We start from the raw sequence: 16163 nt of genomic DNA, 5'->3' as shown, positions 1-16163 counted from the left end.
CAGAGCATGACCAGAGATAAGAGAGAAAATATTAAATTGCAAGCCTTTGGGACTTGATGACTGAACTTGTGACCACATCTGGATCACTGGAAGCTCTCACTAAAACAAAAGATTAATGACGAAAAGATATAATACAGACGACTTCATGTTTTACAAATACTAAGGAAGATTCTGGACCCTATGTCATTCCCCAGACACCTGGTGATGTATAAGGTTTGGAAAAGTGAAATTTGGATGGGAAAGAACCATCCAGTTGCACTTTTGTAGCAGCTACATGCTACCCCTTCAAAAATCCTCATAATGAGATTGCACTTATAGGTCAAAACATATGATCATTAACAAGAAGTCTCTGGGGTTGTTCATGACACAGGCTTTTTCAGTTCCTGCAGAAACCCCAAATTTTGGCAACATGAAAGCAGCACAAAGCCACATTTCTATCCCTGTCTCTGATCTGCAATTTCTATACCACATCTCTCGAGCGGTCTAGTATATTGTGCTGAGGAAGCAGAGTCAACCATGTATTTGGGATGTCAGAATGATTAGATTTAAGGATAAACTCAAGGGAAGAGCCAGAAACATGGAAATTCCACAGCGTTTAGGGTCAACGACCTAGCTTGTTTGGAAATACTCCACTGCATTCCACTTAAGTGATTGGTTCTAAAGGGAGTTTGATATAAATAGTAATTATAGTGGTTTGTAATAATCTTCTTTTAATGTTGTGTGATAGCAACAGCCTAGAGAACAACAAAAAGGACTTGACAATTTATGTACATATACTTTTGTACACTCATCATTCACAGCTGCCAAGAAAACCTCAAATGACTTCAAATTGGTATATTCTTTTGAGTAGCTCAGTTTCTGGTATATTCTTGTTTGGCTTCAATCTGGAAGTAAGAAATACTGTCTCTGTTAATAGTAACTGAAGATTTTCTTAAATCAAAGTTATTGGAGAGAGTTCTGGGAGCGGAAAGGTCTGAAGTTTAATGAAGTCTCTCTCACAGAACTGAACGCAGTCAGTTACATCTCTTCCTGTTTTGGGTCTAGGAATCATGTCTTCCTGGAATTACATTCACTGATATTGTAGGAGGAAGTAAAAGCCATAGTCCAAAGTCAGGATCTTAATTTAATGGCACTGTATGCTCAAGACAGAGAGATCCTTCCTCCAAAGAGCGCATATGTGCTATGAACATGTGTTATTTGAGTATCATAAACTTGTTTTATAGTTTCCTACAAAATCGTTATGTATTTAATGTTAGGATTTCCAAAAGACTTAAAATGGCAAAAAAACTTTCATTTGCTGAAAGGTTCAGAAGTACATATTGGGAAGGCTGGCAAAGTGACTTAGTGATGGACATACTACATCTGGTTGGCTTTGACCCCATCTCATCAAGGAATTTAATTTCTCAATACATAGTCACCATGTAGCATCTGGTGTTCCCAATGGAGCAGATCCATGCACTCTGATTTATTTATCATTTGGCATATACCTCATTTAGCTAACCTGTCAGTCAGAAATGGACAATTCATTCACTGGAATTCTGGATTGTGAAATCAGTTTCATTCATTTCATTGACAAAGATAAAAACTGACCTTCCTGTGGACTAGGGTGACATTTCTTCCACAGGCATAAAACTCTCTTGAAGAAATGAATAAGACTTTGTTACTAGGTCACAGTTGATATTTCTCTTTCTTATCAATACAGATCTGACATTTTATTTTTCATTATAACACTGTTTTCTTCATAAGATCTTTTCCTTAAATATATGGCAGGAAAAAAAAAAAAAAGGTTTTCCAGGCTGCTCTTCAGGCAATGAAGAACAAAGACACAAAGCTCTGGCACTGTGAACAATGTGACTACATGGAAATATTATAAATACATCACACCTAAGAAGAAAACTGAATGCACATCTGTAAACATACGTAAATTCTCACACTCACTAACACATGTAAGTGTATGACTTAAAGACTGAAAAAAATGGTGCTTGAAAGTCCACTGCTATCATATTTCAATGAAATTTATTTTGAAGCTTAAACCACAGCAGTTCGAATCCATTTTCAGGCTGGGACTTAGGAGTGGTAAAGCAGTCATCTTTGGAGGCAAGACAGATACAAAGTGCCCACAGACCCAGGTGAAAATTTAGGCATCAAGAAGGGCTAAAAGTTCTGTGCTGAACCAATGATTAGAAAGACTTAGGATGAAAGTGAAAAAATAAAACCAGCAGCTAACAAGTTAAACTTGTGTAAAAAACCCCAGATAATATGCAAAAATCTATAAAAACAACAACTAAATTATCACAAATTCAAAAGTGAAAGATAATGTAAAAAAAACATTAGAATGTTTGGGAACATGTTAATCTGTTCTTCCTTCAATGAGAGTATAGCTAATACGCTTCAGTTTTACCTAATCTGACAGCATGTTTTTAATTTTGTTTTATATCTGTAACTGGGAATGCACTGAAAAAGGCAGATGATCAATGTGAATTGCCTAATTAAGTGAATGCATAATTAATCTAATGAGAATAATCCGTTTTTATAATGAAAAAGGAATCATTAAACAATTTAGAGTTATTAGAAACAATGTATTATTCAAAGGAAACTATTTTAAAAGGAGGTCTCAATGGTGATTAATAAAACAGAGTTAATTTGAACATCCTGTTGGGTTCTAGACTTCCCCGTTCCAATTAAGCCATTACAAAAGTAAGAGAGGAGGGACCTCGGTACACACATTTATCCTGAAACCTCACTCCTCCTTTCTCTCTCTTTCTTCCCCATTCAATTTTCATTATGTTGGGAGAGGTCATTATATGCACTTTAAGAGGCATGGTAGCAAAAGCTATTTTTAGTAAATAAGTAAAATGAAACCTGCTTTAGTGGTGTTTTTTTGTTTTGGTTTGTTTTTTTTTAAAACAGCAAATTATAAAGGAAATAAGACCGTTTGGGAGGTAAAATGTACAACTTAAATTTCACTGTAGCTTTATGGGTTTTTTGTTTGTTTGCTTGTTTGTTTAAGTGAAAGCTAGTACAGAAAGCCTTCAACAACTTCAAACTCCTCAACTACACTGCATCCTACTAGCCATCTCAATGAAAAGATACCAAAGAATTTATTTTTGTTTCTTTTTAGACAGACAAGCACTTAAGTATTTTGCTGTTTGAAATTAATCTCATCTCTCTGCATTGACAAATTGCATACAGAATATTTCTTCAACTTCTCAGACAGGCTCAGTGCAGAACAGAAATGGGAGATCTGTAATTCCTTTCTGTGTGATTAATACTGTATCCAAAACTAAATAAACTCTGGGCCATAATGTCACTGGTCTGACCTGGCTGAACATTTCTATGTTTGGCACACTTGTTAACAAATTTGACTTACTGACTCTTCAGATGCCAGCATGTTCTTAAAATATTTATAAGAAAATTCCTTTGGAATTGGTTAGTTCATAGGTATCTCTCTGTGGTTTCTCAGATTGATACTTGGATTCATCTCACCTGACCATAAGCATTTAATCGAGGCACCTAGGTTAGAAAGAGTCCCCTCTATGGTCAGTGGAGAACATGTCAATAATGTCATCAATCTGTTGATGACAGAAGCCACTGAGGTCTTGCAAGATCCAAAATGGCATACTTGAGTTAAATGTTCAAAGTAAAGTGGGATGCATGAGAGCCAATATTCCAAGCAGATGTGGGTAGAATATTTTGAAGAAAACTTTCCCAGAGAAAACAAAGATGGAAATTAAAAAATAAATAAGCATTTATTAAGTTCAATTCAGTTTAGTGAAAACTGTTCACTTTAAATCTTCTTTAAAAACTGCATATTAAAGATACCCAATTAAAAGCCTCGAACTTTAAAGAAGCATTCAAATCTAGTATCTGAAATAATCTTCTCCAGTGTTTTCATTTAAAAACATGTAGGTTGTGCCACATATAACATTTTCCTTGCCAGAGAATTAAAAAAAAAATTGTACTTCACAAAAAAAATGGTGCTTCTGCACTCCTTCCTCTGCCATTTTTTTCTTCCTCCTGATTCATATGCATTTTCTCTCTTTCATCTGTTAGGTGTTTCTGGTAGCGTACCATGTATCTGAGTAGCTTGTATCAGATCACCCATCAAGACCACATATTGGTAAGGCAACGGTTCTGCACAAAGTTCAGATGTTCAGATAACTGGCATACGAGAAAGGAAAAGGGGAAAAGAAGGAGAAAAGGGGAAAAGAAGGGGAAAATGTGGACAGGTGAGCAGCTGCCTGCATTTCAGCCTGAGAGGGGACTGCCACCCTCTCTGGTTGCTAGAGCAAAAGCCACTTCCCCTTATGTCCAATGAAGTGGCATCATGTCTGCAGTGTGAAGGGATTTATATCTCTTCAGCTTTTCCACTAGTTCTCCCTTCAGACACCTCCAAGCATAATGAGTTTGAGAAACACTGCTTTAAACCTAAATCCACCGAAATCCAAAGCCAGCAAATTACCTATACAAAACTAATCATAACACTAGCTCAATCAGAGAAATGTGCTGTGGTGGTATTATCCCAAGAAGCAACCATGAAACTGTTTGCCTCTCTCCAAACTTTCATGCGATCAAATAAGCTGACTCGTGCAACAAATCACATCTGCTAGGAACAGCTTTGGCTTCAGGCCTGAATTAAAGCACATTATAATACAAACATAAGCCTCTTAAAAGATACAGAATATTGACAATTTTTCCTGATAGCTCCAAAAAAAGTCTAAAAGGTTAGAAGTCAAAAAGAACATCTGCACATCCTGGGAACACAAACTATAAGTGTGTGCATGCACGTGCACTTGGAAGAAAATCTTCAGCCCATTTATTCCTGCTACTCCATCAACACACTTTTGTGTCCCAACTGACCACTCTTTTCATTTGGCTGTTCCACGAGGTATGTGGTTTTTTAGGGCTGATGCCAAATATTTTATTCTCTATTCCAACATCTCCATGCTGAGAAAAAAAGTAACCTCTAAGATTTACATGCAAAATATGGATCTATTTCCCCATAGTTTAACGCTTGGCATATAGGATATGGACTGTACCTGTGACAAGGTGCTAAAACAAATTAATGAGATGTAAAGATAAAGCATAAAGTGTTCACTGTGTAGTATTTGGAGTGTCCCTGGTAACATACACTACAGATTCCCGATCAATACAAGAAATAGGTGGAAGGGAAAAGGGAAAGAAAAGGAAAAAAGAAAAGACAGGGAAAAGGGAAAGAAAGAAAAGCAAGGATAATTTATGTCAGATTTTACAAAGTCCTGTGCTCGAAGTGACAAGGTTTTGAGATCACCTGTACTACAGAGACGTAGAAGCCAAGCAGAAGTAAACCGTCTTTCTCATAGCTACTTTGATATAAACATGGAGTAACATCACTGAATTTGGTGAAGCGATCAGAAGTTATACAATCAAAACAAAAGGTTTCACCTGCATTCAGTAGAGCTCTCTGTGTATAATACTCCATGACAGAGTCCTAGTGACTAGTATAGAGAACCTTTTTGTGTCTACAGTCCTTCAGCATCACATTTTACTATGCTAGTATTCCAAAGACTGACTAAATTTTGCCCTTCACTCCTAATCTGCAGGGCAGAATCTCACTTATGTTGCTATAATGACCTCTGCACAAGGACGCAGAAACTACTTTCTGTACCTATGACCAATAAAGGAAAAATTTGCTAAAGTTTTTAGGGAATAATCTTAATTAGGAAACAATACACCATTTTAATATTGTAGTCTGGTAATGAAGTAGTCAATACATCAGAGATGAATGATGATTTCAATAACCTTGCTTTTAGTTTGTAGGGCACTTGAAAATGACACAGAGGGAATATTGCAGGAGAAGACAGGCAAGTTGATGAAGTAATGAGAGAGCAAAAGAAAAAAGTCTAGACGTGTAATAAAATATACACAATCATAACTTCAGTTGCCAGGATGGATTGTTGAGACCTACCTTTGAATTTCTATGCAAATAGATTTCCTAGTAACTAAGAATAGATTTCTTAATAACAAGGGCTGGAAGGGGCTTGAGTAGGATTCCAAGAAACAACCTGCTGCAACTTTTCCTCATTATCTTGAGATATCAACTATACTTACATCCAGCTGAAATAATAGAGCTTACGTGCACAAATACCCCTACCAGATTTACCTGTACAGGCATAAATAGAAGACAAGGCCACTAACTGCAATGATCCATAATGCAAAATAATGCAGCACTGGGCTACGTTCATTTAAATACCATGACATGTTCTAAATAATAATGTATGCATTGATTCTGAGAGCCTAACATACAGAATTTTACACTACATAGGACCAAACAGAAATACAGCGTGTGAGCAATTCAGACAAAGGAATCACAGAAAATAAAAACATGGTTATTATGTGAGATTAATTTTCCCTTTTGGCCACTCATTTTCATTTATTTTACATTTACCAGTTAGAATCAGAAGAGGAAATTAAAACAATATACAAAGATATATATATAGTATGCCTGTGGTTCCCTACCTCCTTCCTTAACTAAGATGAAATTTATTACTTCTTTCTATATTTTCCAATTGGGACTACATAGCTTGCATTTTTAGATTTGTCTATTATCAGCTTTAAAATACAGTAAGAATTAGTCCATAAAGTTAAATATTTTTGGTTCCTTGGGACTAATCACATCTGGAAATATTTTTTGCACATCTAGCAAAACCAATCCAAAGTTATAAAGATACCTTCAAATTAACTGTGTGCTTTAAACACATGCATGGCTTAGTATGACAATGGTATAGCCAACTTGTCAAAACCTTTTGTAATACTTATCCATTTCAAGCCATGAAGATGCTGGGAAGGAAGTAGATGTAAGGCCCGTAAGTCTTCAACAAAAAGCAGACACTTCGATATATAGAACTCAAGCACACTAAAGTATAACTTGCAGTTGCCCACCCACCGGCAGCCGGCGAAGTTAGGCCAAAACTGTTAATAATAATATTCCAGGCCATGAAACTTCAACATATGGCAATAGTCACCTTTTTTCTTTCCCAGAGAGGCAGCAATATAGAAATTCCCCTCACAGGAGGAAAGCTATGCAAAATATGAAAATCTTCACCTCTCCCTCTGCAGTGATTAACAAATTGAAATGGAGATGAAGTTATACATGGTAGATTAGTTTCTTTCCCTTAAAAGAAGGTTATTTTGCCAGTAGCACTTTCCAAATCCTTAATCACTCAGAGAGATTAACAGCAATCCTGGAATATGTGTGGAAACCCTATCTATCCAAAACGTACCATAATGCATGTAGCAGTTTCCTTTGGTAGGATCCAGCTGAATAGCCTTCACGAAGTACTTTTCTGCCTCACTCTTGCGTCCCTTAAAAAAAAAAAAAAAAAAAAAAAGAGGGAAAAATTATTTTAACAGTGTGTCACCATGGAGCGATCATGTACAGTTACTATTTCCAAATTCCAGGCACTAGAGAAAAACAACTACTATTATCACTAGACTTAACCTAAGTAAATATGAAAGTTTAAGTGTTACAGTAAGTTTTGTGGTCAGCTACTTTATGCTGCAGATCTCCAGACTGAGGAAGAAATGTGTCCAACATCGTCAATGTCCAAGAAGTAAGGAAGTGGTAGAAATGTATTGCAAAAAATATTGTAAAGGGCTTTGGGTGAACATCAAGCTCCATGCTACTTTTCTGGACAGGCATCAGGATGAGCATTACACAAACCCAAGCTAAAATTGGAAGGGAAAGTAGGAGGGAGCTTTAGTCATGTTGTTAAAAAAAAAAAAAAGAGGGGGGAGGGAGGAATGGGAAAAAAATGTTTTGATTCTATGAAATCATAGAATCATAGAATATCTCAAGTTGGAAGGAACCCAGCAAGCCCAACTCCCTGCTCCTTGCAGGACTACATAAAACTAAATCATATGACTAAGAGCATCATCCAGACACTCCTTGAACTCTTGACAGGCTTGGTGCCGTGACCACATCCCTGCAGAGACTGTTCCAGTGACCGACCACCCTCTCAGTGAAGAACCTTTACGTAATGCCCAATATGACCTTTCCCTGACACGGCTTCATTCCATTTCCTCGTGTCCTAAATAACATTATATACACAGCCAGCAGTAACATCACCACAAACAAAGGTGTATAAATAGAAAATATTTCTGATTTTAATGTGGGAAGTAAGATTTCATCAGAAATCAATTCTGTCAACCATAAAACATAACTGAAACAGAAAAGGTAATTTTTAAAGACAATGGTCAATGGTATGACGAAACAGTCGGGGGGGGGAACCAAACAGAAATGATGGTAAAAGAACAGACATGCTCTAAACCACAGATTTTCTTATCACTGAAATTATCAAGCCACTGAAGTTGTATTATGGTATACAAGTGCCAGAGCAGATCCATTAGTGGTCGTTACTCTTTTCATGAAGAAAACAGCAATACTGGATTAGCCTAGTCTGATACTCAAATACAAATCACCATCAGCTATTCAGTAAGATACCTGTGACCTGTTTATCCCTATCCCCATGAAATTAGTTGCTGCGGTTTGTATTATAAAATAGAAGGCCTCCAGAATAAAGAACAGTTAAGCTTAACCACAGTGGAAGTGCATTGTGGTCTGCACCTCTCAAGGTTGCCTTGAGTGTTATTTCACAGATATAAGCATATAGGCTTTCTCAAGTTTTGTGGTCTGGAAACAGACATTGCATATATCCTGCACTATCCCACAAGTTAACATAGGAATAACAACGAGGTCTGTTCATGATTACAGCTGCTCCAGATTCTCAGTATTTCCCTCAAGGGCCTTAGAGACAATAAAATAAAGAGAGAGAAAGAAGTTGTGCAGCACACCAAGAACTATATCAAGACCAGGTTCCATCAAAACCAACACAGAGGCCATATTTCCAAGAGATCATCCTGGCAGAGATACAAGCAGGCTTATCATTTACAATATTCCAGTTTCACAAAATGAATGTTCATTGGAGGTAAGAGTTTAGCCTTATTATTTAGTAAACTTTCTTTGGTAAACCCATATACCTTAAAACCATATCCACATGGCACAAGGCTCCTGTTAACCAAATGGTGCAACTACATGATAGACTACACTATCTTATATTGCAGTGCCTCTCATCCCTGTTTTTAAACAAAAAAACAAAAAACAAACACAAACAAAAAACAAAAAACCCCACCAACCCCCAAAAAATACGACATGTAGCCCAAACTGATTTTTCCTCATCTACTAGTGCAGTAAAGACACATCTACAGATTAAATGCAATTTCTTTTTTTTAAATAGCATACAACCACAGTTGAGAACAAAAAGTGAAGAAGAAAATAATCTCCAATTGAAAACACAACGTAAATTTGGGTCAGTATAAAATAATTATTCAAATTAAGATAATTGGGGTGACGGTGGGGGAGAGAGGGTGATAGTTAAACACTAAATTTTGCACATTTAACTCCAAGGTTGGCAATCTTAGTCTGGCAAAAGGTACCACGACATACATAAGTCCAGCCTTGAGGCTTCAAAATGACAGGCACCAAGCATATGTATCACTAATACTGACAGAATTAATATCTACAGATTTTGCATCATTGATTTTTTTTAACAGACTAACATCATTAGTTTTAGCTGGTTTCATGCTGTCTCTGTGTCTATTTCTAGAACGTAAAAGAACAGTTCATTGAATATGGTCACAAAATATGTAGCTTCTGCCTACAGAACTATGACTATAAGGCCACAAACATTTGTCAAACATGATTAATTTTCGTTTACTGGGATCACCAAAATACATGACTGCTCTACTCTTTTTGGCACTTCTAAATGGCATATTGCACTCAAGTTCAGGCCAGTCAGGAGACCTGGAGTACATAATGATGACAGGTACCAGCATACATAGCATCAAAGGAATGACTGTGGTATTAACAAGCTCAAATACTCATTAACAGATAAAGAGGAGAAAAATCTTACGTTTTATCACCCAAGACATAAAATGATCTGACTACAATCAGCACAGCTACATTTGTTCATGCTGGCCATCATTTTCATATATCCACATTTGTCAAACATTAAAAAAAAGAATGAAAGCATTTTCTCACAGAATGGCATTCTGAGGAACCTTGCATCACACCATCTAAAATGTCCTCTTTGGTGCCATCTGTCTGCTGCTAAAATGTCAATACCTCAGCACAGATTTAATACACCTTATTTTTGTGTCAAATGATATAAAATCCAATCACTTGACAGAATCAGGCTATTTCACAATTAGAATTTAGCATTTATCATCTTTTTTCAACTATTCAATGTACACCTTAACTACCATAACAGAACGTACACACCGTGTAGTTAGATTAAGACGGCATCCCTGTCATTGTCCTTTCCCCACTGTATGTGTTCAGTGTTAAATAAAACACATGGCATAAGGGAATAAAATCCAAACTTTTAAAGAAAATTCACATAATTGTTTAAACAGCTGAAAAATACCGATTTGGTGCAGGAAGGCATTTTGTGTGCATGTTCACCATTGTGCGTACTGACCAATACAAATGCAGGCATTGAGAGCCACTGGAAACCTCCCAATTTCTAGCAGCAGGGTGTGCAGTTGTATATGCACAACCACATGCTTTGGCAATTTTACAAAGCAAAAAATATAAGTTTACAACTGCATGCTAGCAGACTTATTTGAAGGATAAAAAAGTTATTCATAAAATTTTAATGGAAGGACTTGATGGCTCTAAGGATTAATAATGGGATACAAAATACCTTTCACCTGTTGGTCAGCAGTTCACATCCAGTCCAGGTCGGTAGCTAATGAAAAGGTGCTATCTGACAGCTACTGGTTTGCTCAGGAGAAATGAGTGGGTGGTCCTAGCCCAAGCCCTAATGGAGATCCTCTGCACAGATGTACTGGCATATTTATGGCTTTTCAGTGCTGAGACCAATGAGACAGAAATCATAAAACAATGAACGGCAATCTCATTGCTGGGGGGAAAAAAAAACATAATGAAGACACTTCAATAATCGATTTGGAAGACTGTGGTGATATTCTCCTGGACCTTACTCTAATGCCTATAATGAGGACAAACTTTCAACAGTTTTCCATTAATAAAGAAAACTTCATTTTTTTTCCCCCTGTGCCTAAATAAAGATGAATTGCCCATGATTACCACCTTCCAGCAAGACTAGGGAATTTAAAAGGAAAAAGGTGAATGTAACTGACACATGGGTCTTATAACCTAGCACGCCAGTTGTCCTGGCTTTTGGAAATACTCCACTCTCCACAAATCATGCAGACTACAAATCAGAATGGCTGGTTGCTTGCAGTTTTGGAAGCCAAACAGTTAAGTGTTTAAATATGAATTCAGGAGCTTGATTTTTAAGTCCAGTTCTCTGTAGAAGTTGACGGCAAAGGTTTTTTGTTTGGTTGGTTGCTTCTTCCCTAGAGACCAGGACAATGGTTCCGACCTTGTTAATATGGTCAGACATACTGATTAACTGGGCTTTCCTACAAAAGACTATTTTGATCACCACAACAAAGAAAAGAGAGCTAGATAAGGGCAGTTGATGCATTAGAAGATGACCCTATATTTATCCTTAAAATATTAAAAAACTGAGGACAAAACTCCTGCTTTTATATCCACCCCAAATTTTTCCTGACTCTGCTGGGAAACCGTGCCAAATTCATGTTGAGGCAGCTGTTGTACTTCAGGCTGCTAGAGGCCCAAGGACCTTGAGATGCTAGTAAAATTGGAAAAGATTAATACAGCTGAGCAGCTCTGAATAACCCTCTTGTGGAAACCATGATGATACAGTGGCAACCAGTAAGGTGGTTCAACAAATTCGGTGGTCTCTGCAATTTAAATCAACTTCATGTTTCATAAATATTCATAATTCTTCAAAGTGTGCAAGGGCTTAATCAGTAGAGCAGAAGCTCCACTTGTCAATATAGTTTTACCAGCTTTAACTGGTAATAATGTGATTGCATAAGGAATTCAATTTGTGTCACAAATGCAGTTGACTGTCATTCCTCATATCTGCTCAATTTTTTTTGCAAGCATTCACATTTTTTAATAAAAGGAATTGAATTATGAAAAGATTTCTTAGTGGAAGATTGATTAAACTGCGGACACTGAATAAAAAAAAAAAGATTATTTTACATATTTCCTTCCTCCTCTCTAGGACATTTTAAATTCACATAGAGACTATGCAAGGATAGTAAAAAGGTCTGAACTGAACTTGTGACTTCATTTAACTTTTCTTTAAGTTATTGCAGACCTGCAGATCTGTTTCATAACCAGTTCCTTTTGCCTTACAAAAGTTGTCATGAGACAGGCAAAACATAATTTAAATGGTGTATAACTGAATAAATCAGTGCTAAAGTCTTGAAAAGGTTTCAGTTAGCTGGACTAAAGAAACAGGAACTAGAGAGTTGCATCTCACAATGAGGTCACTGACATATGCAAGCTCCCCATCCCTCCTCTAAATATTAAGACTTAAGAAATGACTTTAATATCTAGTATTTAGTAGCTAAATCCCCAGGGCTCGGTGTTGGGGCCAGTTCTGTTTAACATCTTTATCAATGATCTGGACGAAGGGATCGAGTGCACTCTCAGTAAGTTTGCAGACGACACCAAGTTGTGTGGGAGTGTTGATCTGCTGGAGGGTAGGCAGGCTCTGCAGAGGGACCTGGACAGGCTGGATCGATGGGCTGGGGTGAATTGTATGAGGTTTAAGAAGGCCAAGTGCAAGGTCCTGCACTTGGGCCACAGCAACCCCATGCAACGCTACAGGCTTGGGGAAGAGTGGCTGGAAAGCTGCCTGGCAGAGAAGGACCTGGGGGTGTTGGTTGACAGCCGCCTGAATATGAGCCAGCAGTGTGCCCAGGCGGCCAAGAAGGCCAATGGCATCCTGGCCTGTATCAAAAATAGCGTGGCCAGCAGGACTAGGGAAGTGATTGTGCCCCTGTACTCGGCACTGGTGAGGCCGCACCTCGAATACTGTGTTCAGTTTTGGGCCCCCCACTACAAGAGGGACATTGAGGTACTGGAGCGCGTACAGAGAAGGGCAACGAAGCTGGTGAAGGGTCTGGAGCAGAAGTCTTATGAGGAGCGGCTGAGGGAGCTGGGACTGTTTAGCCTGGAGAAAAGGAGGCTGAGGGGAGACCTCATCGCTCTCTACAACTACCTGAAAGGAGGTTGTAGAGAGGTGGGGGTTGGTCTCTTCTCCCAGGTAACAAGTGATAGGACAAGAGGAAATGGCCTCAAGTTGCGCCAGGGGAGGTTTAGACTGGATATTAGGAAATTTTTCTTCACCGAGAGGGTTATCAAGCATTGGAACAGACTGCCCAGGGAAGTGGTTGAGTCGCCATCCCTGGAGGTATTTAAAGGACGTTTGGATGAGGTACTTAGAGACATGGTGTAGTGATGGTTTTTGGCAGTGTTAGGTTTATGGTTGGACTCGATGATCTTAAAGGTCTTTTCCAACCTATATGATTCTGTGATTCTGTGATTCTGTAAATGGATGGCTTCTTCTTTTCCCCTCATTTTGCTGTTATTTCTACAATTCTTCCTTCTTCACTCTGAATTACAATGTGAATACCTTGCACCATAATTTGTATGTGAAATGATAGTCCCACTGAAATACACGGGACTTTCATCAAAGGTCCAGAATTTATCTCAGTCTCTATACTTCCTATGCAGCAGAGAGATAAATCTTGCCTCTTCATCTCATCTTTATCATAATAAAATAAAAACAACTGAGCATGGCAGAGAAGCAATGACTTCTAAAGGTTAACATCTGGCCCAGAAAAACACACACACGAGGCAAGATTTGTAATGAGAAGTGATTTGTAGTGAGAAGCACCATATATTTCATTAGAAAAACAAATAGTTGTGGGGGGAGGAGTTTACAGTCATGCAAAGCCCTTCTTTGCCCAACTTCAAAACTTCATTTTACTAGCCCAGTCAGTGGGCTTGTAAAAGATGCTATCTTTTCAAACAAAGTTTTCCTCTCTCATATCCTTAGATGATCACAGTGAGAAACAATACTGTTACTAGTACTGATCCTCTCAAGTTTTGGCTCTCTAACAACTTCAAGACCATGAGAATATTATTCCTCTCTGGTGTAATATATTAATCTCAGTGTATGGGAGCAAGAATTGGATTACTTTGGAGGAAATTAGGGTATAAATCTGTATCTACTAATCCATGACAATGCACCATATACTAACCTTTACCTCATAGTAAATGTGAGGCAACTTTCTCATTATTGTCCAGTGTGATGCACTCACATACCCTTGGCCCTGAGATCGTGACTCTCCTTCCCAGTCATTTCACTGGACCAGGGTCCTCACACGCAGGTGAGTCTATGCATACTCCTTGTGTAATCCAGTAAATTACTTTTAGAAATAAGCCTTGGTAGGATCAATAAAATGCAACGTCTTGTTTTAGTTTAATCCTCTGTTTGCACCTTAAGTGGTTTATTTCCATCTAAATATATCATGTTAGTCCTCCTTCAACCACAGGTGGATTTTTGTTGACTAAAAATCCATCTACTAGCCTGACTGAGATTCTACTGAAGTTGGTGTAATTTTTCTATGAGCCAAGGTTATTTTAGAGAGTAATAACATAAATTGGGTTCTTGACTCTACATCTATGGGGATGATTAATAGCATGATAACCAGAGAGCTGAGATTTAAGCATTGCCTGTTGACTTTGGTGGGAATCCACTGGAGCTTAAGCATTTTTGAAAGTGCCACCAATGCTTATACATAGGTTTAGGAATCTAAAGCACAGCTCATAACTTTACTGGCTTGGGGCATGATTCAGAGCCTATTAAGGTGATATTTTCTTCAAGTAAAGCAGTATGTATCTGATTAAGCAAAAATATATTAGAGCTATTTGACATCCATCTTCTTGTTTTATGGGTCTCATATCACAAAAAGCATTCTTGTTTTATCAAAGCATTCAAAATGATATAAGAAAGAAATATAGGCTAGGATATTTTTTTCTCCCTTGAAGCTTTTTTGGTTGTTTTGTTTGTTTTTTTTTTAAATATATACCCATTTTTTAGTCTTTCTTTTTGGGCAACTTGAAGTCTAAGAGGAATTTACCTTGTTATATAACTGTTAAAACCAAGAAAGATTGTGTACAGTCTTAAGTAAACTTTTAAAGAACAGATTTCATTCGACACCTTGTGATTTATTTACTCTCTAGACCTATATTGAAATGTTCACCTCAGCCATTAAGCTTTAGATTATTTTATATCAAGAATATGTAATGAAATGTTAAGTAAATTTCCATGTTAGACACTTTCTTTTCCATTCAGTCTTAAGCCACATTTTATATTTTCTGATAAAAGTAGTGTATTAATATTTACTCATATTTCACTGGCCAGTCAGTAGAATATAAATTCACTATCTCCACATACTGTTTTCACTGAGTCCTATGAATTTCTTCTAGCTAAATTTGGCCTATAACATGCATTTTTCTATGATTACTGACAAAATTACTACACACAGAGTAATAAAAGTGACTGGCAGCTATATTCAACCATGTAGCAAAACAAAAAGATCGCTTTCTTTCATGAAAGCAGTTCATCCTGTGTCGGTGATGTTTTCTACAACAAGCTTTACATTTATGTTGAGTAAAGTGAGAAGTTTAGGGCTCTCCTTTTCCTGTCTACAGGAAGTTAGAAACAAGATACAGAAGATGAGATCCCTAAAGGAGTTTAGTGAGGGGTTATGTGCCTAAATATCTGCTCCAGAGTAATTTACCAAATAGTTAGATGGATATGTTATATTTAAATGAAAATACTCTGTTTTACAATTAATTCTGTTACATTTGGCATGTAGCCAAACATATGTCCTAAGGGGACTGAAAAGTATATCTATGGATGCAATACTTATGGCATGCGGCCAACCTCAGAAGAAATACAAGCTCAATAGATGTCAGCTATTGAAATTTCTGTAGTTCGGAAATCCTGACATTCAGCCTGGAGGTGTTAATGCTCCAGATACACCAGATAACCAACCCTTAAAAAAATAGGGCTTGTGGTTCTGAAGTCAATAAACATGACTTTCCACGTTCATGAAGGAAACCCACTCCTCCCATCCCCTATGAGCAAATTGCTTGTAAACTGGAAACAAAAATGAAAACAATTTCTAGTATTTTGCAAATTTCAGAA

General features: G+C 37.4%; 1 protein-coding gene across 2 annotated transcripts in view; it reads right to left on the bottom strand.

The window, feature by feature from the left end:
• TMTC2 (transmembrane O-mannosyltransferase targeting cadherins 2) overlaps positions 1–16163 on the bottom strand; it is a 265687-nt gene that overhangs the window by 42121 nt on the left and 207403 nt on the right. For both annotated transcript variants that reach the window (XM_075496382.1, XM_075496392.1), the window contains exon 9: positions 7263–7344. In XM_075496382.1, the coding sequence (XP_075352497.1) occupies positions 7263–7344 (82 nt within the window). The remainder of the gene's footprint in view (positions 1–7262; positions 7345–16163) is intronic.

This window comes from Mycteria americana, chromosome 1 (genome assembly GCF_035582795.1).
Source record: "Mycteria americana isolate JAX WOST 10 ecotype Jacksonville Zoo and Gardens chromosome 1, USCA_MyAme_1.0, whole genome shotgun sequence".
In the NCBI taxonomy this organism is placed as follows: Eukaryota; Metazoa; Chordata; class Aves; order Ciconiiformes; family Ciconiidae; genus Mycteria; species Mycteria americana.
The sequence above is the reverse complement of the archived record's forward strand: the minus strand, read 5'-3'. Positions and strand labels throughout refer to the sequence as shown.